At 34.9% G+C, this 25,564-nt stretch overlaps 1 protein-coding gene across 2 annotated transcripts in view; it reads left to right on the top strand.

Annotated features, from left to right (window-relative positions):
* The window catches only part of LOC128556121 (xanthine dehydrogenase/oxidase-like), a 102,784-nt gene that overhangs the window by 23,720 nt on the left and 53,500 nt on the right, over window positions 1-25,564 (top strand). For both annotated transcript variants that reach the window (XM_053540052.1, XM_053540046.1), the window contains exons 4-9: window positions 3,100-3,208; window positions 16,650-16,776; window positions 20,902-20,963; window positions 21,456-21,527; window positions 23,721-23,801; window positions 25,340-25,481. In XM_053540052.1, the coding sequence (XP_053396027.1) occupies window positions 3,100-3,208; window positions 16,650-16,776; window positions 20,902-20,963; window positions 21,456-21,527; window positions 23,721-23,801; window positions 25,340-25,481 (593 nt within the window). The remainder of the gene's footprint in view (window positions 1-3,099; window positions 3,209-16,649; window positions 16,777-20,901; window positions 20,964-21,455; window positions 21,528-23,720; window positions 23,802-25,339; window positions 25,482-25,564) is intronic.

Raw genomic sequence — 25,564 nt, 5'->3', positions numbered from 1 at the left:
ACAATAGCTTGAGCATAAAATTTATATCCTCTGTCACACTTATTTGAAACCAGAATTGTTATTGTCATTTTTCATTATTTATTCCCTTTGTCATATTGACATTAATTTGAATGCATTGTTGTCATAAACACTTGTTGCCTGGAAACCAAATGAAAGAAAATAAATGTAAAAGGAAATTTCAGTTTAAGTTGCAATGTTGCAAACAAGATTAATTTTGTGCAAGTGATACAATAAATACCATGATGAAACATGTATCTGTTGGTTTACTATCTATTCACCATTTTGTGATTTTTGTCGTATCCTTAAAGGGATGAATGTGAAAAATGTCTAAGTGCTTCTTTATCTATAATCACTTTGATCTCTTTTGCATTCACCCCTCAAATAGCGTTTGGAGATATCTTAAAAGATATGGTATTTGATAATATCAATAATTGTACTCCCCCCCCCCGACAACAAAGTTGTAAGGGGGGGTATACTGGTTTCAGGTTGTCTGTCTGTCCGTCTGTCCGTAGACGCAATCTTGTGTGCACCATCTCTCCTTATCCCCTTGACAGAATTTAATGAAACTTCACACAAGTGATCAGTACCAACAGTAGTTGTGCATGGGGCATGTTAGGTTCTTTTAGAAAAAACATTTGCAGAGTTATGGGACTTTGTTTTTTTGTTACTATACTATATACATAGACACAATCTTGTGCGCACCATCTCTCCTCATCTCCTTGACACAATTTAATGAAACTTCACACAAGTGATCAGTAACAACAGTAGTTGTGCACAGGGCATGTTAGGTTCTTTCAGAAAAAAAATTTGCAGAGTTATGGGACTTTGTTTTTTTGTTACTATACTATATACATAGACACAATCTTGTGCGCACCATCTCTCCTCATCCCCTTGACACAATTTAATGAAACTTCACACAAGTGATCAGTAACAACAGTAGTTGTGCATGAGACATGTTAGGTTCTTTCAGCGACAAAAATTGCAGAGTTATTGGACTTTGTTTCTTGTTAACATACTATGTACATTCAGTCTGCATATGCAATCTTGTGTGTGCCTAATCTACCAAACCCTTGCACACAATTTAATGAAACTTCACACAAGTGATCAGTACCAACCCTAGTTGTGCATGGTGCATGTTAGATTCTTTTAGATAAATATTCTGCATAGTTATGGGACTTTGTTTTTTGTTACTATACTGTATACATACAGTCTATATACATACAGTCCACATAATTATGCAATCTTGTGTGCGTCAAATTGCGATGTACTGTGTCAGTGCATGCGGGGTGTACATTCATCACCTTTAGTGATAGCTCTAGTTATATTTTAAGATGTCATTAAATATATTATCTTATATCATAAAACAATTCAAATATATCTTAAAATAAATTACAGATACCACAAACTGGTGTACTGAATATCTCTAAATATGATATATAACTATTTCTGGACGATAACTTGAAAACGCTTGGGCCTAGGGTCATGAAAATTGATAGGAAGATTGGTCATGATAAGCAGATGACCCCTATCTGTTTTGAGATTGGTAGGTTAAAGGTCAAGGTCACAACGGCCCGGAACAGTTAAATCATTTCCGGACGACAACTTGGGAAGGCTTGGGCCTAGGATCATGAAAGTTGATATGGAGGTTGGTCATGACCAGCAGATGACCCTTATTGATTTTGAGGTCAGTAGGTCAAAAGTCAAGGTCACACTGAACCGTAACAGTTAAACGGTTCCAGATGATAACTCAAGAAAGCTTTGGCCTAGGATCACGAAACTTGATAGGGAGGTTGATCATGACCAGCAGATGACCCCTATTGATTTTGAGGTCAGTAGGTCAAAGTCACAGTGACCTGGCACATTTAAACTGTTTCCGGACGATAACTTGAGAATGCTTGGGCCTAGGATCACAAAACTTAATAAGGAGGTTGATCATGACCAGCAGTAGGACTAGAGAATGCTTTGGTCTAAGATCACATTTGATACGGAGGTCGCTTTTGACTGGTAAACGATCCATAATTGATTTGAGGTCAGTATGTCAAACATCAAGTGCACAGTGATCAAATAACTTCTGTTCCTTGTGCAATTACTGAATGCATCAAGGGGGGCATTTCATGTTCTACGAGCTCTTGTTTATGATATCAAAATATGATTTTATGATATCCTTATTTGGATTGAATAATAACAATAGTATAATTGTACAATTTTTGTTTATTTAATGATATCAGAATTGATTTTAAGATATCCTACAATTGTAAGAGTGCATCATGTCCAAGATCACTAGGTGTTTCATTTGGAGGTCAAAATTCATATAGCTTTTTTTCGTGTCTGCTTCTTATCTCCAATCTGCTGTAAAGGTACATAAAATCAGATAATTGCTTAACTCATCAAGATATGCAAAGCATAAAACTAGGTTTATAAAGATGATGTGCATAGCATGAAAGTCAAGGTCACACTTATGTTTATGTATAGGGCGGCTTGACACATAAAGTATGATGGTCAGTTATCCATATTCCATATTGTCTTAACAGCTGAAAGGATTGTCATAAAACTAACATCAATGGTAAACATCATCAAGACAGTATGCAAAATGCACAACCCAGTTCATAAATTTGGTGTCACATTTGGAGGTCAAAGGGCACAATTGGTTTAACCTTTCCTCTAACATAGGGGCAAAGGCATTTGTCTCCTTCAGTGATAGCTCTAGCTTTACAAGTATCTAAGTACAGTTAAATGTATACTGTTACATCCCAGTTCACATGGTTTAATGTACAGAAGCATCAGAGCAAAACTGGTCTAAGTGCATATAGATAAGAGAAGTGCTAAGTACAGTTTTGCTCTAGTCTTCATATTAAATTTTTTATAAGATTACGATTTTTAACAAAAATTGAAGTTAACAATATTTCAACTACATCTAAGCTTTCACTTTCTGTACATGTGAGAGTTTTGTCATCAAACTTGTCACAGTTTAGTGTTTTTACTTTGCATTAAAATATGACTGAACTCGATATGTTTCATCTGGTAACATATTACATGTTTAACTTCTACTTTTTGTCATTAACATTTTTATACAACAATCTTATTTTGTCAATTTTTCAGTCACTTCTCAGTGAACGCATGTCTTGCCCCACTATGTTCTATGCATGGAATGGCTGTGACGACGGTGGAGGGTATCGGCAGTGTTAAGAATGGCCTCCATCCTGTGCAGGTATGTAGGATTCAGCAGTGGTATCTGGGATTCAGCAATTATAGTAACACCGACATTTCACAGTTAAGGCCAAAATAAAATTAGTGTGGTTCATGTAATATGTCAAAAGTTAGTGGATTGGGCTAATGTTTTCGAATAAATTTAGGATGAAGATTGTTTGTGAAGATATACTCATCAGCTTTTTCTTAGTTTTTTTACTGTTTAGGTGCAAGGCGTTAAGCTGAAATTTGTTTAAATTCTCTCTAAATCCATTTGATTCATATTGCAAAATTTTATCATTGTGGATCTCATAAATGGGAAAGCTAACTTTTCTGAATTTAATCATGTCCCATAATGCACAGTTACTATCTCTATTGGTGGATTTGTTGTGGAATATGCATGCTGGCACTTTGCTGTAATTGGTTTGATGTATTGTGGTGGTGATTCTCTCTATCTCTATATAAATAACTGAAAAGATTTGGAAAACAATATGGATAACATGTTGGAAAAAAAGAAATAGATCTGTATATCTATATATAATATTATATATACAGTCGAAACTTGGTATCTCGAATTTTAAGGGACCGTGCTTTTTATTTCGAGATAACCGATATTCGAGTTATGAGGAGGGACATATATGAACGAAATAAGTACACAATAGGAAAACATTTAATACAAAAAAACTGTTTCCTTGATGCCGTGTATACGCTTTCGGCACTTTACGCATACACGATTCCGTACAGTTTGTGTTTTCAGGTTTTTGAAGAATAAAAATGATACTAACCTCAACTCTTTTTGAATCAAATGTCCTTTTTTTTACCATGTTTCTCTCCCGGGGGATTGACATTCGATGTGACATTTTAAACGAATGATGCTTTCCCCCAAGAAGTTATTTTTTATTCAGTCTCATCGCGATTACCTCTAATTAATCCTTATTAAAGATCCCAAGTGTTCAAACTAATTAATTCATTAGTTTAAATTAAAAGCAGTTTTCATAACGTCTCAAAAACAAATGACTGCTGATTAAAGAAATCTGCTGTTTACATAAAAAAATCATCATTATGGCACGTGCAAACAAGTATGGCATCATCTCACTTTGATAATCGCCGCACCTTTGATATGTCGGCATCACGGCTTTCTGGTTAGGCAATAAACATGGACATGTGTTAGAAACCAACCACATTCACAATGACATGTGTGAAATTTTATCGCATATTTTTCTCACTTCGACTTACCAAGTTCACAATGCACTTGAATTTTATTGACGGGACTGAAAATCCCTTTCGACACATCCGGAATCTCGGTAAGTCAAATTTTGACGTAACGAAGTTGAATTACATATATAAAGAAGGAAATTTGACGGGACTTGAAAATTTCTTCGACTTAAGCGGAATTTCGAGGTAAGCGAGTTTGAGATACCGAGTTTCGACTGTATATATAATGTCAAGGGATCTTCAGCAGTACCTTCATTTTAGAGGGAAAAAGACAAAATAAGAGTTTGTGAAATGCGGTCCAATCATATTCAGCTTTGTTACTTTCTGACCATGATTTCATAATTGAGTATTTACAGTCTGTGTTCAGTCTGTTTCCATTGACGGAATGATGTGATATTTCGGATATTGTATACTGAGTCTTTGAATTGAATTGACTTCAAAGGCGAAATGGTTCAGATTATAAAACTATCACTTGAAGTGCCACATATTTTTTACATAACTCACAGCATCCTATGGCTCATTTTATTAGATGTTTCCCAAAGAAAATGTGCATTTCCACGCAACAATTGAACTTCTGTGTTCCATCAATCCAACGCTAGTAGGAGAGTTGGTAAATCAGTTTCAACTAAACATTGCGAAAATGATCCTCGAGTAGACCTTTTTCAGATTCCTTCAAATTTAAGTCATCCATGCAGAATTCTGGTTGCCATGGCAATCAAACAGAAACATTTAAAAATCTCAGAATCTGCTGTTTTGATTTCAAAATGATTTCATAGCAATGTTCCTTGGGTGATCATCTACCAATTCCTTCTAAAAAATCACACAAAAAAAAACAAGGCTGCGCGAGAGTGTGGCTTGTTTTCTGAATATGGTTATGTGGACAATTTCGTACTGAAATGTCCCTTTAATAGGTAACCCTGTAACAAACCCATTTAGCCGTAGTTTAATTTTATTCTTTGCAAAAATGTTGCTTTCATGTCTACCACATTTCACATGGTCACCAGGGCAGGTGCAGGTTTTCTTTATCTGTGTATAGGATAAACTTTGAAAGTCTTCTTTTCAGGAGCTTTAACCCTTAGCCTGCTGACGGCAGATGATTCTGCCTTTGCGACCAGTGCAGACCAAGATCAGCCTGCACATCCGTGCAGTCTGATCATGGTCTACACTGTTCGCTATTCAGTCAGTAAATTTTCAGTGAAAACCCCTTTGAGTAATAAGTGGTACTGTCCAAATTGAAAGATGGACCAGTCCATTAGAGAAATATAGCAGGTTAAGGGTTAATGAAAACCCTCTACCAAGTGTTAAAATCATAAAACAATGTTGCCATTGAGCATGCTCACTTTTCCCTATAGTATTATGATAGCAGAAGCTTTAAAATCCTTCTTTTCAGGGGCTGATGGCCAGATTCTGAAATAAATCCACACAAATGTTTCTTTGGTGAGAGCTAGAACCAGAGCTAAAAATAGAAAAATCTTCAAGTGATCAGTCTTTACCAGAGATAATAGATGTAACATTAGAATATGAATATATTATTGTGTAGCCACATTTGCAAGTAATTACCATAATTTCACAATTTTGCCTGCACATGAATATCTAAAATGTCACAACGGTCAGCCTATTATCATTGAATTATACAAGATGGTTAAGTTAAAGCATATTAATTTAGTATCTGCAATTTATTTTGGTCTCAGGGTTAAAACTATTGTGATCTGAAAGTATAGGTATGGAGCATAAAGGCAACACATTATTCCATTTGCCAGACTTAAATACATAATGACAACACATCATTCGCTTGACTTAAATACACAAAGACAACACATTTTTCTTTGATTAGACTTAGATATAGAAAAGGCTACAAACTATTGCATTGGTTAGGCATACATACATACAGTGTCAAGGTCACACTTGGATGACATTTGTCAAATACCTTAACTTTGTGTCAGCTCCATAATTATCTTCTTAACCACTGAATTTTTTTTTATAAAACTAGCATCAAATGTTCATCTTGTCAAGGTGACATGCACAACCCTGGTCATTAGGTTCAAGGCCAAGGTCACAGTTAAAGATCAAAGTGCATGATCATAACATCTAATACTTTTCCCATGTGATAGCAGCATGTGGGGATATTAATCGCATTTAGTGAGTTATAGTTTTTTGTGGAACCAGATGTAATTTAGTGATTTCAGCTAGAAAATTGGTTTGTATCCACAGTTATCAGAATTTGAATTTTCCTTGTATAATAAATTCATCATTGAATTTTTTTAAAAGATAATTGTTCAGGCAACTAGTACATGGTCTTTCTAATTAATTTTTCCTCACTGAAGGCAGAAATATATAGTTTGGGATTTCCATCAGTCGGTCAGAAGCCATAATTATCTGAGCCGCGCCATGAGAAAACCAACATAGTGCTTTTGCGACCAGCAGGGATCTGGCCAGCCTGCGCATTCGCGCAGTCTGGTCAGGATCCATGCTGTTTTCTAATGGTTTCTTTATTTGCAATAGGCTTTGAAAGCGAACAGCATGGATCCTGACCAGACTGCATGGATGCGCAGGCTGGTCTGGATCCATGCTGGTCGCAAACGCACTATGTTGGTTTCCTCATGGTGCGGCTCATTCTGTGATATAGTTTAGTGTATTTAAGTAAAACACTGAAAAAATGTTAATTACTGCTGTAGGAAGGAAAATGCCACTCAGTTTGCCTAAGTTATACAAATTCATGGCCTTTTGTACCGATATATATGCGAGGGCTGTTTCAGTAATTCATAAACTCTTAGAATAAATCTTTTTTATTGACGTTTGATTGTAATAATGTTACACTCAGGTATATTTTATCTGTATTTTGCAACAATATACAACCTGTTATCGATCTTCAAATTGTTGTAACAAAGCATAATGTCAATATTTCCATAAATGTGAATATGATTTGAAGATGTTGCAAATATTTAAAGGCACCAGAACACTTCTCAGGCCATACTTTTGTAAGTGGTATTGCAGATTTTCTATTGAATATTTAGAAACCATGCCCTGACTACAGTGATATCAATATGCTGAAAATACAAGAAGTTGTAAACACTGACAGGAGGCATGTAAAAAGTATCTGTCAATTACAGGATGCTGTAACTGTACAACTGTACAGCATCTAATTAGCAACGATTAATATACATCTGCATGTTGGGTTCCTTGGCAATAGAAAGTGCATTAAGCATTTAGTATTTTTGGTTGATCTAGATCATTGTTATTAACTTATTAGAAATATATTAAATTGTTTTTCACAATAACTGCAGTAAGGAATGAAATAAGTAGAGCAAACCTGGTAACTAGGAACTTTCATCGAGACTTAAGTTTTTTGTTTCAATTTTGGTTTAGGTCATTGTTACTAAAAATAGAAAAAAAAAAGATTTTTGGTCAGTAACTTAGTTAGAGATGAGAATTTGTAACCAAACTTGGTTGGTTTCACTAAAATTCAGTTGCATTTTGGCTTATTTTTGTCAAGGTCTAGGACAATGTTTCTTAAGTACAACAACATAACTTAAGTTAGGATTGAGACATCAATCTTTACACTAAACTTTGTTGTTAAGTTGCAATTTTTGTTAGCTTGGGTCAAGGTCATTGTCACACATGTATACTTCTGTTAAAACTGAGGTACTTTGATTAAAAAATGTTTAAGTTGTTTGAAAAATGAGACATTTGGATCAAATTGACATGTGTTTTGAACGAAGGCTTTTTCATGTAAGAACTGTAAAAATATTTTACAAGGTGATGACAGAATTCTATGTTTTTGATTTTTTTTTTGCTAAACAATTAATTGATAAACCTGTACTCAGTTTGATCAACTTGTACCTAATAACAAGGGGGGTATTCGATCTACTCCTTACCACCGAAACAAAATGGCGGCCAAAACTGAAAATGTGAGTTTTTCTTACTTTTTATCTTTTTCAAAGATTTCTAGACCATGACACATGGCTATCAACCTGCTCCACTATTTTTTCTATCTATCGGTACCTTAAACTTTAGAAACAGTGCTGTAATTTGTCTGGAATGCTGGTCATGGGATTTGAATCGATAGAAAATCCTCCTGAAAACACGGGATAAGGAATAGTGCGATTAGCAAAAATGGTCTTTTTTCCCTAATTATTCAAATAGTTGTGAGCTATTCTTTCTGATAAGAAGTAAAATTTCATATATTTCCATCGTGGTTAGTCTGCAGCCGATTAAAAGTCGTTATTTTAAATTACACAGTTTTTTGTCTGATGGTAAGGAACAGTGTACGAAAATAAGAGGATAAGGTGCAGTTCACTTCTTCGAGCGACTTTTTTCTTCGCCCTTTTCAGAGTCAATCAAGTAAAATTCTGTTACAATAATATTTTGGTGATCATTTATAACTATCTCTTGCTCAATGTAGGAAGATTTAAAAGGTATCCGCCTGTCTATCAGACACGTGATGTACTGAAAGCCTAAAGGTTAGCAAGTACTTAATATAGTATCCCTCGCCAACATTTAAGTATCTATAAATTTCAATTTGGTATAGCGCCCAAAGTCGTTAATAACAAGCAATTGCCTTACAAAAATGTTGAAATATTTTTGTCTTATAAAGTTAAACCTACTCAAAATACAATGTGTTCTACTAAAGATAGTGAAAAATCAGCAACACCACTTAACTTGTTTAGGCGTTATGCATTGTTGAAATATACCGCTCTTCTTTGTAATTTTGCTTTAAGATACATACATTATGCGACATTTAGGCGCACTAATTCACGATTTCATGGATACATACAGACAAGAAATTATTCGTTGTTGAAGCTTTAACTATGTATACGACTTTTCATAATTATGGTTAACTCTTACATTATAAGTTAACGTTGGCTTAGAGTTATTAAGGGAAATATACCTCGGAAGTTTCGCTAGTAGATTATTGAACGAACATTTAACAGTTACAATACATATTTAAAAACATTGACAAAAGGCAAATCGCAAACATAATTAGCTCATAAAATCATAAATATACTCTTATGATGCCATTAACGTATACATTTGGAACAGCAATTTGAATATTTTATGTGTCCTGCTTGTATCTTAAGCTGCACTACCAAAGTAACGTATCATTACACTGAATTACATGGGTATGAGAAAAAATACATTCAAGTAAGGCTTAATATGTGGCAAATATGAGTGTTATTTACCAACATTATGCATCTTATACCACGAATTTAAGTTCATTTAATTATCAAGCTTTTCTTGTAAACATTTATGTCAATCAGTTATAGCATGTATTAAACTTATGTCAAAACATAAAACATGCAACTTTACAATAATACTTTTAAACAACAAATATTGTGGTTGTTCCTTTGTAGTAAAACCGTTGACATATAATCAGCATAATCTTATGCACAATATGACTGTACAATCTTCGTAACCATCTGATCAGAAATATGCTTATGGTAACGTATGTATCCCAAATTAAGAATAACGAATCAATTCATTTTCGGGCACCAAAATTCGTGTTCAAGATTGCCATCAAACTGAAGCCGACCATTCTAAATCAAAAGCACAAATACTTAATTATTCAAATTAATTATTCGTAATTTCAAAGGCGGCGCTGATAATCTCGTTCTATTGTATATTTGTAAGGTGTCAGCCCCTATAACAAGTGCTTTTGTCATTGAATCCATGAATCACACAACATTAAACTGTATATAAGAAGAATAAGTGCATATTCAAATTTCAAAAATTAAATGTAATCAAAAGTCACCATGTCGGAACTTTTCCAAAGAATGAAGAAAAGATCATTTTATTTGAGTACAACCACATTCATGAACCAAGCATCAACACAAACCGACAATTCTACATATAAAATCATTCAGAATTAACAGTTCTATTAAGTCTGTCTTTACTGTAAAGACTTTTTCAAATATATTTACAATCTTGTAAAAAATATTTCAAGCCATATCACGGTTGGAACAAAATTGTATGCCCTTTTACTGTAGGAATTTTACCTTAACAATAACCCCAAGTCAACAGTGAGTTATTAGAGAGTTTGAGATTTCAAACTTCGCCTTCCCCTTCAACGTCTCTCATATACATTTTGGGTAAAGCGTCACCGATATGCGTGTATTTTATTTATATCACACGTTGCTACTAAAGTTTTCCATGTAATATCACGTAAGCCTAAGACTTCTCTTTATTACTATGCGAAATAAAAAGCTTAGTTTCAGGATTTCTGCTTATTAAGTTATTTGATTATCCATATATATAATTAGACTAAATTTGATGCGAAACACTATCAATAGATATAAGAATAATGAAGTTTTGTATGGCTAATGATTTTAACTAAATACATTGAATTGAACCTGGAAGTATGAAGTTATCAACTGATTTTGAGAAACTTTGAGATTTTGTTCAAACTTTAACTTCTACGGCATATTTGTGTCCCCAGGCGGTATCGATTTTACCAGATGGGCCTTTTTGTCGTATGAAGTGAAGTTTTGAACGTCCGAAGATGTGATATCACGAAAGTCGAAACTTCATTCTTTTTACATCTACTCTGTCCACATACTCGGCATCAAGGACTGAAATCTGGATGGAGGCACATGGCACGACAGTCATTTTACTTGAAAAATAAATAATTACGCGCGATTATCATTTGGTGGAACATTTTATTTTCACATCCAAATAAAATCAATCTGTTTCTGTCGGACACTTGATACGACAATTGCGTTTTAACTATAAACATAAAATGGTACTAGGAAGACGGAAAATTCTTTTGAAGTATCAGACAATTTCAGATCTATGTTATCATGATGAGAGACGTTTCCTGTTAGCCGTATGGGATAACTCCATTCTTTAAATGTACGGAACCAGAGCCTGGCAGAGGGACATTGTGGGTTAATTCCCCCTTTGATTCTTACATTTTACAAAGAAAGTCGGTCTTGAAACTCGGTGTGACCCTACCCTACCCCCCCCCCCCCCACCCCACCCCATGAAATGGGTGACCGCCTCTTTAATGTTGGTGTCCCTCTAACCAAAATTCCTGGATCCGCAGATGCTTTACTTATAAAATAGTATATTAAAATCATATTGTGCTGTCTTAGAGTTTGGCATTATACAGAGTCATACAGAGTGTCATTATCACGTTGATATGATCATTATAGGTTATTAACTTTGTATGTGGATATATGCACGAGTTCTGCAGCGGTAATATTGCGCGACTTTAGGAGCGCAATATTGTCCGCGAAAGAACGAGTGCACATATCCACATACAAAGTGGATAACCTTTATATTACATATCCACTATCAAATGATTAATTTATATCTAAATTATAGTTCTGTCACGAAAGACAGGAAAAAATACGGAAAAAATTCTCCGAAAACGCAATAAACAAATCAAATTGATGCGCATTAATATTTTCCGCGAAAATGACGTCAACTTGTTGTCGCAACGTGCGCGTGGACGTCACGCGATTCTTTCCATTACAACGTTAAGAAAACATTCCACATCCACAAGTCCAACCCATGACGTAATTATAACTTTCATTTCATTTCAGTCCGATAAATTACTACGTGCCAGTATCTGATAGGTCAGATTAATCAAAGTGTAAAAGTAAACAAAATGTTGCATAAATTACAAGTTAAACAAACACACAATAGCAACAAAAATCTACAGAAACGAGATCCGCAATGGACGGACCGTCAGGGGAGGTAACTAGAGTCACGGATTGGGACTAGTCCGATATGAAAGCATTCAACGTCATGATATGGAAAAATATTGCACGATCGCGGTCCATTGAAACCCAATGGAAAATAATTTTTGGTAATATGTAATAATCATTTTTATTTCCTCTCATATATGATTTACAATCGTGCATTGTATACTGACGTAATTTTATATAAAATCTAAATGTTTGGAGCTCAGTTGCAAGACTAACGAGTTTTTATATTGTTCACATTCTTTTATCGTTTTATTTATTTTTTATTTTTTTTTATTTTTTGGTAATCGCTCTAAAATCCATGCTGTGATTATATTAAATGAAATGTTTTTTTTTATTTAATTTTCATTTTTTCATTTTTAAAACCTCTTGTAAAATTCCTGCCCTTTCGGACAACTGGTATCAAAATGCACGAAAAGAACGATCATAATTACGGATAAATTGAATGGGCGGATTAAAAGAAGTAAGGTTCATTCTAATGTTTGAAATCTCAAGGAATTTTAATCGAACTTCAACTTCATACGTTAACTTCGCAAGAGACGTTGAAGGGGAAGTTGAAGGTTGAAATCTCAAACTCTCTATTATTACTGATATACGCACACATACACCAAAAACATATGTAATCTATGTATTGATACATACGTTTCCGATCACTGTGCTATGGGTACCACGGGTATGCTGTTTCCATTCATTTTGTATTAAAAAAAATGTCAAACATCTATCTTTATGATAAAAATGCCATGACATACGACCAATTCTGTAAACAAAACCCTTTTAACAAGAAATTAATATTAAAGCATATATTATCAGATTTATTTTAAAAATAGAATTTGCATGACGTTTTGAACAAAAAAGTGATGAAAACAAAACTTTTCAGCAAATTAAAACGCCCGAGCGTTTTATCTTGAACCTTGACTTCAAAAAATAAAAGAAGCTTCATGTTGTATAAAAAGGTTTGTCAGTAAGATATCAAGTATATAAGGATACATACGTTACCATGTATCAATAGTTTGTACTGTATTTATGGCGTACTCAATATGTATAACAACATAAATTTAACTGAAACAAAAAAATATAATCACAAATAGTTTTTACTTTAAGGAATATTAAATTAGCTTCCTATATAAACCGAACATTACCAACGGAGCCCGTTGAACATTTTCAGAAAAAGAAAACACGTCTTCAAGGTCAAATGTGCGACTTTACATGTGTGAAATCTGCATCTTATGACGTAGACGATACAAAATGATGACATTGTCAATTAAAACTGAGTGACACTTTCTTGTTTATGTTATTTTAAATAAGACTGGTAACGCTTGTATCGATCATGTATCATTTTGCCATTTCTTATGCCATTTAAATTAAGATGGACCTCTGTTTCAAAATAGATTTACTGAAAATGCATGCACTATTTTGGCGTGAAAACAACTACTCTACTTGCGAGGTATATTTCCCTTAATAACTCTAAGCCAACGTTAACTTATAATATAATGCAAGAGTTAACCATAATTATGAAAAGTCGTATACATAGTTAAAGCTTCAACCACGAATAATTTCTTGTCTGTATGTATCCATAAAATCGTGAATTAGTGCGCCTAAATGTCGCATAACGTATGTATCTTAAAGCAAAATTACAAAGAAGAGCGGTATATTTCAACAATGCATAACGCCTAAACAAGTTAAGTGGTGTTGCTGATTTTTCACTAACTTTAGTAGAACACAACGTATTTTAAGTAGGTTTAACTTTTTAAGACAAAAATATTTCAACATTTTTGTAAGGCAATTGCTTGTTATTAACGACTTTGGGCGCTATACCAAATTGAAATTTATAGATACTTAAATTTTGGCGAGGGATACTATATTAAGTACTTGCTAAACTTTAGGCTTTCAGTACATCACGTGTCTGATAGACAGGCGGATACCTTTTAAATCTTCCTACATTGAGCAAGAGATAGTTATAAATGATCACCAAAATATTATTGTAACAGAATTTTACCTGATTGTCTCTGAAAAGAGCGAAGAAAAAAGTTGCTTGAAGAAGTGAACTGCACCTTATCCTCTTATTTTCGTACGCTGTTCCTTACCATCAGACAAAAAACTGTGTAATTTAAAATTACGACTTTTAATCGGCTCCAGACAAATCATGATAGAAATATATATTGAAATTTTACTTCTTATCAGAAAAATAGCTCACAACTATTTGAATATTAGGGAAAAGACCATTTTTGCTAATCGCACTATTCCTTATCCCGTGTTTTCAGGAGGATTTTCTATCGATTCAAATCCCATGACCAGCATTCCAGACAAATTACAGCACTGTTTCTAAAGTTAAAGGTACCGATAGATAGAAAAAACAGTGGAGCAGGTTGATAGCCATGTGTCATGGTCTAGAAATCTTTGAAAAAGATAAAAAGTAAGAAAAACTCACATTTTCAGTTTTGGCCGCCATTTTGTTTCGGTGGTAAGGAGTAGATCGAATACCCCCCTTGAATAATTGATCTAAAATTTTCACCTACATTAAAAATGGGGCAATATCAATTGATATTAACAATATGCATATTTTAAAGCATGGGTTAAAATAAAATCCAAAGCTGAATATAAAGGTATATGTTGACTTCAGCAGGTATGAGATGCCTAAATTCCTGGTGTGAGTTGACCAAATCAGGGTACAAGCTAACTTAGGTACAAGTTGACAAAGATTTGAGTTGGCCGGCTGCCTGTAAAGACACATGGGCAACTCATAGTTTCATTGGACAAACATTAAAGTGGAAGGGAGACTCATTATTTTATGTGCAAGATATAAAGAGACCCAAGGGTAACAAATCATTCTGTCTGCAAGACATGAAGACACAATGCCAACACAGTTTTTCATTGACATAATGTTCAAGTGCGAATTGTGGAGTGCGGTAGTAAAAGTTGTTATTGTTATGACCAGAAATTCTGACCTGCAAATCGTACATACCAGTGTGCATGAGGTCATTTAGCATATTAATATATTCACTGTCAGGTGTATTGGTACAATTTTTGGTCAGTGTTATAGTAATTAAACAATAGTCATGTTTAGTGTAAGTTTATATCCCTGTAATGAAACTGTCAAGGTGATACTGTAAATTTTCTTGTGATGAAGATTTCAGATTTCACACCCAGTTTTGCGATGTTATGAATTTGCGAGCAGACGACTGTAAAATGGTTGGAAATTGCCATTGATTTCTGTAAACTTCGAGTGAACCAAATTTTCTCAATCTTGTAAAATGTACAGTATTTTCTTATTTTTAATGATTGTCATTATTTCTTGGTTTTTGTTCTACAGCTTTCAATGAATTCATCTGTTCTCTGTAGTGTATTGTTGCCCGGAGGTAGTAGTTTTGGCTATCTGTATATTAATTTATTGCCTCTCAAACCTACAGATTTTACTAGATCAGTAGTTTAGATTTATCAACATGACAATTCCATAAATAGCCATGTTTTTTTACAGTGCAAATGAAAATGTTGCTAATGTTTTGCCTGCATGACAGCCAGTGAATTAGTTGGTGATGTGTTATCAGATGAATAAAATTCTATCATTAGATTTAGATTAGATAGAAAAATAAAGTTCTGAAGTTTTTACATTTAATTTGTTTGTAAAAACTTCTTAAGCTATGCTTGCCCTCACCGATGTAGGTTCGAGCTTCACTCAGGGCGTTGAATTCTTCATGTGAGGAAGCCATCCAGCTGGCTTACAGAAAGTCAGTGGTTCTACCCAGGTGCCCGCTCATGATGAAATAATGCACATAGGGGAACCTGGGGTCTCCCTACACCATCAAAGCTGGAAAGTCAACATATGACCAATAATTGTGTTCGTGCGACCTTAAACCCAACAAAAACAAAAACAAATCTTAGGCAGATTAGCTTAACTATATTATACAAATTCTAAGGTTACGTTGAGAAACATTATAAATTGAAAACATTATATAATTTTGGATGGACAAATTTCTGTATATGCCAGAAAAGCTGATTATGGAAAATGACAGAATTTGAAGATAAATATACATGATTTGATTGATTTCCTTGACTTTGCGTATGAAATGACATGACTTGCGAAAATTTCCCAATACAATTTATAATTATCAGTGAGAAAGCCTGACATACCAAGGTTCAAAATTTGGTTACCTAAGGTCTTAAACTTATTTACCAGGTCAAATCATAGAAAAACATGTTCACACTCTGGAGGCGCATTTTCTACTTCATGGGTACATTGTTTGTCTTACCTATTCTTTTTCTTTTGTCTGAAAATCTCTGTTAATATTTTGACCCCATACTTCCATCAATTCTTTTGCTTAGTCGAACAATTTACTTCAACAGACAGCTCTTGTTATAAACTCTTTTTATCTGAAGAAAAATTATGTTTGATTCAATACTTTTTGAAACAAAATGGATTGTCTGAAATTGTTGTCAAGTATAAGACACAGTGTTGTTGGCTTCTTTAATAGGTTAATATTTGAAGTTGTTAAACAACATAATTATTACTTGAAGTTGTTAAACAACATAATTACTACTCTATTTCAGGAAAGGCTTGCCAAATCACATGGATCTCAATGCGGATTTTGTACACCAGGGATTATCATGTCCATGTATACTTTATTGCGGAATGATCCCCAGCCAACCATTGAACATATGGAAAAGGCTTTTGAAGGTACCTGCTGCTTCGTGCTACATAGTATTGCTTTTATATTAGTCTCTATTATGTTATGGCTATGTTCATCCATTCATTTTTAGCTCGGCTGTTCATAGAATAGTAGAGCTGTTGGACTCGCCCATGCGTCCGCGTCCCGATTTGGTTAAGTTTTTGTATGTAAGCTGGTAACTCAGCAACCACTTGTGGGAATGGATTGAAACTTCACACACTTATTCACTGTGATAAACTGACTTACATTGCACAGGTTCCATAACTCTATTTTGCTTTTTTACAAAATTATGTCCCTTTTTTGACTTAGAACTTTTTGGTTAAGGTTTTGTATGTAAGCTGGTATCTCAGTAACCACTTGTGGGAATGGATTGAAACTTCACACACTTATTTACTGTGATAAAGTGACTTACATTGCACAGGTTCCATAACTCTATTTTGCTTTTTTACAAAATTATGCCCCTTTTTCGACTTAGAACTTTTTGGTTAAGGTTTTGTATGTAAGCTGGTATCTCAGTACTCACTAATTGGAATGGATTGAAACTTCACACACTTGTTCACTGTCATGATCTGACATGCACTAAGCAGGTCCCATAACTTTATTTTGCTTTTTATGCCCCCGAAGGGAGGCATATTAGTTTTCAACTGTCCGTCCGTTAGTTCGTTCGTTCATTCGTTCGTTCATTAGTCACAACGTTAACTTTTTGCATGAAGGCACTTTACTCGCGAACCACTGCACCCAGGACCTTCAAACTTCACGTGCTGATAGTACTTATTGAGTACACCACCCCTACTGACTTTGGGGTCACCAGGTTAAAGGTCAAGGTCACAGGGGCCAACGTTAACTTTTTGCATGAAGGCACTTTTCTCGCGAACCACTGCACCCAGGACCTTCAAACTTCACATGCTGATAGTACTTATTGAGTACACCACCCCTACTGACTTTGGGGTCACCAGGTCAAAGGTCAAGGTGCTGCGGGGGCATTTGTCACCGTAAGTGACAGCTCTTGTTTTACAAAATTATGCCCCTTTTTCAACATAGAAATTTTTGGTTAAGTTTTAGTATGTAAGCTGGCATCTCAGTATCCACTAATGGGAAAAGAATTGAAACTTTACGCACTTGTTCACTGTCATGATATGACGTGCAGTGCAAAGGGTCAATAACTCAACTTCGCATTTTACAAAATTATGCCCCTTTTTCAACTTTGGAGTTTTGGGTTAAATTCTTATATGTAAGCTGGTATCTCAGTACCCACTAATGGGAATGGATTGAAACTTCACACACTAAAGTCTTGTCCATAACCCTATTTTGCTTTTTTACTAAATTATGCCCCTTTTTCGACTTTCGTATTCATTCAATCGACAAGGCTGTTGAATAGTCGAGCGTTGCTGTTCTCCGACAGCTCTTGTTCTTTTTAAATAGTTACCTGTAATTAGTTTTATTATGATTACATATTCATGTGTAGAAGTTATCCAGCTGATTATGTGTATCAAGATAAAACTTTGCTGGTCAAGTGAATTTTAGCAGAGTTATGGCCTAGCAGTTTTGTGGCAAAATTTAACATTGTGTCAAATGATTGCACACAAAATTGACAGTCAGTTAGGAAAACATCTCTACTTTATGTTCATCCAAAATCCAAAATGTCAGATGATTAATATGCATGAACTGCCTGCTCTTTGACCAATATTCAGATGTATTTATGTAATGCTGTATACTGTATGCAAATAAAACTAAATATAACAACTTCCTAGAAGTGTTACTGTGTCTGTGCATATCTGCAAGATGTTGGAAAAAAAAGTGCCCTGTGGATAATTAAAACTAGTAATTGGGAAGTAAACAATATTTTTTTTTTTACAAACAGAGACACTCTGGTCTTTGTAATAGAAGATTACTTGTATGTATCTATAATTTATATGACTCTTCACTCTTACTAAATTGTATATGTGTTCTTGTTTCTCAGGTGTCCATCAGAGTTGAAAGTCACCCAAAGGGCATTTTTCCTGTTAACATAAAATCTTTAAAAAAAACACTGCAAAACAAAGTGAGATTTTTCCATACATCTGTCCATCCATAAAACTTTCTGCTTGTATCAACTGATTGAATATAGCTTGATAAAAGAAACCATAACTTCATTAGTTCCCTATTGGTTAAAAACCATTTTTAGGGACTATAGGAATGTTTCTGTCCCTCATAGTTCCATAATGGGACAACCTTTCGCATACAAACCCAGGCCCCTAGCTCGTGACATCAAAGGTCAGCAAAGGTTTTTCCTGTCCAGTCAGTAGCTCGACCATAGATCAAGCGATTTTAAAATTATGGGCACAAATATTCTCCATTAGAGATGATACCTTTATCTCAAATGTCAAGGTCATATTTGAGGTCAAATGTCAACATGATATTAACATATTCTGTTTCCTTTCTGCTCCATAACTCAACAATCCATCTGGGGATTTTAATATTACTTGGCAAAAATGTTTCTCATAATGAGATGATTTTGATGCACAAACCGTAGATCCCTACCTCAGAGGCCAAGGTTATACTTGAGGTCGGTGGTCAGGGTGTTTTTCTTGTCTGGTCTGTAACTCGACCATCCGCCAAGGGATTGAAGTATTACTGAGGATAGAATGTTTCCCATAAAAATATGATGTGTCATGCACAATTTCTAGACCAGCTTGTAGGTCATAGTCTCACTTTGAGATCAAAGGATAACATTGTATTAACAGTGCCTGTTTCATGTTATGTACATAAGTCTACCATCCATCAAGGGATTATAATAGATGTATCATGTATAAACACTGATCCCTATTTTAAAGGTCATGATCACACTTGTAGGTCAAAGATCTATGTGATGTTTTCCTGTCTGCTCCAAGCAAGGGATTTTAATATTACTTGGCACACATTTTCCATTAATAAGGTAATTTGTCAATCCCTAGCTCATTGGTCAGCATTTGTTTTGTGTCTGCTCCTTAACAGTAATTTTTGTGACACAACATGGTATTTTAATGTTACTGTATACACCCCTAGGTCAAAGGTCAGTGTCACTGTTTTAGGACAAAGGTTAATAGGGTTAGCATGTTATCTCTTAGTCTTCCAGTCAATTGATTTTATTACTTATTATGCACCCCCTTCAAAGAAGGAGGGGTATATTGTTTTGCAGATGTTGTTCTGTCGGCCGGTTGGTAGGTCTCTGGGTCTGTCGGTCCGTAGACCAATCCATTTCCAGATGATAACTCAAGAACGCTTGGGCCTAGGATCATGAAAGTTGATAGGGAGGTTGATCGTGACAAGATAAACCCTATTGATTTTGAGGTCAGTAGGTCAAAGGTCAAGGTCACAGTGACCTTGAACAGTTAAACCATTTCCGGATGAAAACTCAAGAATGCTTGGGCCTAGGGTCATAAAAAATGATAGGGAGGATGGTCATGGCCAGCAGATGACCATTAGGTCAAGGTCACAGTGACCCAGAACAATTAAATGGTTTCTGGATGAAAACTCATGAACGCTTGGGCCTAGGATAAAGAAAATTGATAGAGAGGTTGTTAATAACCAGCAGCTGACCCCTATTGATTTTGAGGTCAGTAGGTTAAAGGTCAAGGTCAAAGTGACCCGGAACAGTTAAACCATTTGCGGATGAAAACTCAAGAATGCTTGGTCCTAGGGTCATAAAAAATGATAGGGAGGTTGGTCATGACCAGCAGATGACCCCTATTGATTTTGAGGTCAGCAGGTCAAAGGTCAAGGTCAGTGATCCGGAACAGTTAAGATGACCCCTATTGATTTTTAGGTCAGCAGGTCAAATGTCAAGGTCAAATTGATTCAGAACAGGAGAAGTTTTTTGCCAAATATCTAGAGAATGCTTTGGTCTAAGGCGAGACGAGTTCAAAATTTAGCGAAAATAAAACTTTGATTTTTTTTTCAAGTGTCATGTATTAAAGAACTTATTAAATGGCATTCCAGTTAATAGTTCAAAATAAAGTCAGAACTTAGGGAAAAACTTTTTTGAAATTGATTTCTGGTGTCATGTAGTCAAAGCTTTATGCCCTTGGTCCATTGGACTATTTCCAATTTAGAGCAGAATTTAATAGATTTAACTATAGACAACAAACAATTAAGAAGAGTATAATATTTTACAGGTAACCTGTGCAGATGTACTGGCTATAGACCTATCTTAGATGGCTTCCGAACATTTACCAAGGTATCTGGCATTTGCATTTTGTTATTTAGTTACAGAGATACAGAGAAAGTGCAGCTAAACATTAACTTTTTCCCTGCTACTAAATTTCTTAAACAGACTGGTCCATCATTCAGTTTGGGCAGTACCACTTACTTTTCAAAGTAGTGTTCGCTGAAAATTCACTGCCTGAATAGCCAACTGTTACAGTGCAGACCTGATCTTGGTCTACACTAGTCACAAAGGCAAACTCACTTGCTTCCAGCAGGCTAAAGGCAAAAGTTTTGATGTATCATTAATGAATGGATTTGCTTCAAACATCAAATGGTTGTTCATCATCAGACCCCGCATCATATGACAAAAGAGCTATAACTCTTGCATCACTATTTAATGAATTATGTCCCCTTTTATGTAGACTTTCATGGTAAATTAACTTTACATCAGAATTAAATCTTTCATTCATCTGTAAAAAATCTCATATTTTTACAAATATATATATGTTTTCTGTGATTGCAGGAGTATTGTGCTATGGGAGAGAACTGCTGTAAGAATAAAAATGGTAACAATAACCTACAGCTAGAAGATGGGGTATGTTGTATGTATAGATGTATTTGTGTATGCCCATGAAACAGGATATATTGTGTGAGTGACAGGCAGGCAGGCGGTGTGTGACCAAAGTTCTCTAAATTGAGCAGTTTGTATCCTATGTTCTCCGACTGGTTACAGTAATTATGTGCATAATATCTAGATCAAGTTTGATAATGAGCTGGATTGACTTAGTGACATTGGAGTTAATTATTATACCAGATTTATATAGCACTCTTTTCATGATAAACACGTTCAAAGGCACTTTACATATAGCAAATGCAGCCACACAGGGTGCGAAATTCATCTGCTACTAGTACAGACACAGAGCGATCTGACCAGAGGGACAGAGTGAGATAAAGCCCCCAGAACAGACAGAGAGAATTTTTTTTTAGATACAGACGTGTCCGGCTAACTTAGCCTAGCTCTTTGCAAATAGACAGTCTGGTTCTTTAATGTGCCCGGTGTATAGCACCGATACACGCGAAGCCGTCTTTCCTGGGAAGAACCAGTACAGGCCTCTAGTTAGGTGGGAGACACTCAAGAGCATCTCAGAAATTTCCAGTGCCTGGACCGGGATTCGAACCCCGGACCTCTGGATTGACAATCAAGCGTGTTACCAGTTTACCACTAGACCACCGGCCCACCTTAATGGCCCTAGAATTACTAAACGTTGCAAAAATTGACAACTTAAATAGTTCTTATCAAGTGTTCATAAAAGTTTGGTCACAGTGATTATTGGCACAATATCTCAGCCAAATTGGAAAACAAGTATGGTTCTAGAGTTACAGCCCTTGAAATACTTAATATAGCACAATTTGACAGTGTCTGCTCCCTGACTTGAGCAGTTTTTATCCAGTGTTCACCAATTTGATTTTGGGCATAATATCTCAGATATCTCAGACAAGTTCTATAACCAGCTGGATGGGTTTGATGAGCAGCCAGATACTCTTGTCACTCTCGACTTATGGCCATTGAATTACTCAGAATTGTAAAAAATTGACAGTGTCCACTTACTGACTAATACAGTTCTTATCCAGTGTTTACCAAACTTAGTCAGAATTTTTATGGGCTTATTAGCTTGGTCAAGTTTGATTACTAGCTGGATAGTCTCAGGGCCTCATGGGATTATGGTTTTAATACTGGAGTCAAGCAAATTGCTTTTATTTTAGATAGGCAAAAATCATGGCGTGATTTTTTACCCATCCATGTCATTTGCGGTGGTGCAATGGTTAAATCATATACACTTACTGCATGTTCTTTCCATTTCCAGTCAATAGTCAAAGGTCCTTTGATATCAGAAATTGTATAAAGGGCTTAAAAGTTTGTGTCATGTATATCACAAAAAGTATTTGTCCTAGAGTCTTGAAACCAATTTTGAATATTACTCAATGTTTGAGATTGCCAATTAGACATTTTATTGGACTTTTAAACTACATGCTGTGTGAATTCATAGAATGCAGTTTTAGAAAAATAACCATAAAGTTTTAATTTGCTCTCTGTATAATAATGGATGGGTGAGAGTAATTATAGTGTGGCTGATTTAATGTTGTCATGTGAATAATATTTTGTTGTTGCTTAGGTACAGGTAGCATGTTCTTATTTTTCACCTTATACAAGAAATCCTTACATAAGTTAATTATTCAAAAACTATGGTCCGTGACTTGATGTCACTTTTGTAATTTGTCTTTTTTTATTATAGTTTTTCTAAAACGTCAGACATAAATCACTACAACGTCTGGACTGGAACCTTTTTATGTAATTATTTGAATAATAGAGAATAGAAACTGAATCTTGCACTAGGTTACATAGAACGTTTTATTTCAGTTTACTGTCATTTAAGTTATAACGCATACAGGCACTAAATAAGGAAAATGGCATGAAAAAAAAGGTACATTGTAGTTGCATAATAGCTGAATTTGCAGTTTGTGTGTTTGACTGGAAATGTTTTTCTTGCATCAAACATGACTCCCTTTTTTCCTTGATTTTTATTCAGCACTGACAATATTCTTCAAGAAAATGTAAGTTACAGACATTTAAAACGGGTCCTGATGTGTGCTGCAGCCATTGGAAATATGTCAGTTTTATATAGAATAAAGAAGAACAGCTATTTAGTGTGTTGTAACCTGTAACGATTAAGAGACTGCTGTATGACATCTTGTCATCATCAAGATATTGTAATATTTTTTGTTACAGGTTGGAACAGACCTTGTCAAAACCAAAGCATTCTTGCCATTAGATGCAACACAAGATCCAATATTCCCGCCAGAATTACAGGTATTTGTTCCAGTCATAAAAAAACATTTAAGTAAAAACATTTATTCTAGCATAAAACTGCTGTTATTATCACATTTCGGGGGTGTTTTAACAGGAGAGAAAACGTGTGTTAACAGAGAGATTCTCGTGCTTACGTGCTGTTATAACACCTTTTTATATATGCGAGTTCCGTGGCAAAGCGTAAATGTCATTCGGCCCCAAAACGGATAATTCAAAACGAAATGACGTCAACGTTAAAAACAGCTCAGACATTCCCGCGCATTTCATGGAAATTTAATGACGTTGAGGTAGGATATATTCATTTATTAGTATTTTTTCCGCGTTTTATGCTAGAATAGCAATAGCGCATGTTCATTTCGTGTTATAACATCTGCAGAATCCCTCGGGATACGTTGGAACCCTCGCCCTGCGGGCTCGGGCACCAACCAATCCCTCGGGATTCTGCAGACGTTATAACACGAAAAAACATGCGTTATCCCTACAAAAATTCACAAGATTGCTGTGAAACTCACTGATAAAATCCAAATACTTTCCTAATTTCATGGAAACAATAATCTCTCTCTCTCCATTTTATCCTAATTGGAATCGAGAGAATTGTTTCTCATAAGAAGTACCGGTATACACTTTAAATACTTTTTAAATATAAAACAACAATAACAACATAACAAGATGTATAAGTTTCTAGCACGGAAGAGTTCAAAGGTTTCATAGACTCTAATATCAAAACAGTAGCGGTTGGTGGATTTCATAAACGGTAATTCTCTGATTACTTGAGGATGCTAGGGGATGAGATAATGCTCAAGTTTTCAAGGGTTTCAAGCAATCATAACATACAGAAAATTAGGTAAAGAGCCGGGGACCATATGAATTGCTGGAGTGAGTCTGGGTGTCCGAGCTGGTGATGCTTGAATGACCACTGTTTCATAGTACTTGAGTTACAAACACACTTTAGTGGCATATGATTCGCCATAGCCATGCTGCAGGTTAGGTATCCTTCCTTGTAGCAGGTTTTCATTTTGCTAAATATTTCAGTAACCTAATCTGTTTTATCAAATCATGAAGTGTTAGATAACACAGGTAAAGACTGAATAATTTGTATATTTTACTGGAAGATAATTGCTACTGTCATCAAGAGATATTTAAAAAAACAACAGTTTCTTATATACTTATCTTGGTAGATTACAGTTGGAAGACCAGTCTGTTACAACCTTGCTAATATTTTTAAACATTAATTAAGTTAGCAAATCTTGGGACATTTTGACATTGTTTGTGACACTCTTGTTACATTTAAGTAATAAATAACATCAAAATTATACAAATAGTTTACTATGTAAATCTTTGTCAGTAAAGAATGACTACATATTAATCATATGTACTTTTGAAGTAGATTAATTAGTCAGTGACCCTTTGAAACATTACAGCTCTTTTGTAGCAAAAATAATTTAATGAGACATTTTTCTTGTCAGTGCATATTAATTTGTATTTTGCATTCTTTGTTGACTGTTGCTAAAAATTGATTTCACTTGTAACATTTGCAGAATTCTACCAAGTTTGATACAGATTACCTTATATATAGAGGAGAACGGGTTGTATGGCATAGGCCAACTAAATTAGATGAACTTCTTGATCTCAAATCAACATACCCAGATGCTCGATTGGTTGTGGGAAACACTGAAATAGGTCAGAGAATTCTTTTCTCATTTAAAATTGTAATTTTCTTGGCAATTATCAACAGCATTGTACTGCCACTTTTTTCTGGACAA

The sequence above is a fragment of the Mercenaria mercenaria genome, chromosome 1 (assembly GCF_021730395.1).
Source record: "Mercenaria mercenaria strain notata chromosome 1, MADL_Memer_1, whole genome shotgun sequence".
NCBI lineage: Eukaryota > Metazoa > Mollusca > Bivalvia > Venerida > Veneridae > Mercenaria > Mercenaria mercenaria.
Note: the sequence above shows the minus strand (reverse complement) of the source record. Positions and strands in the feature narration are given on the sequence as shown.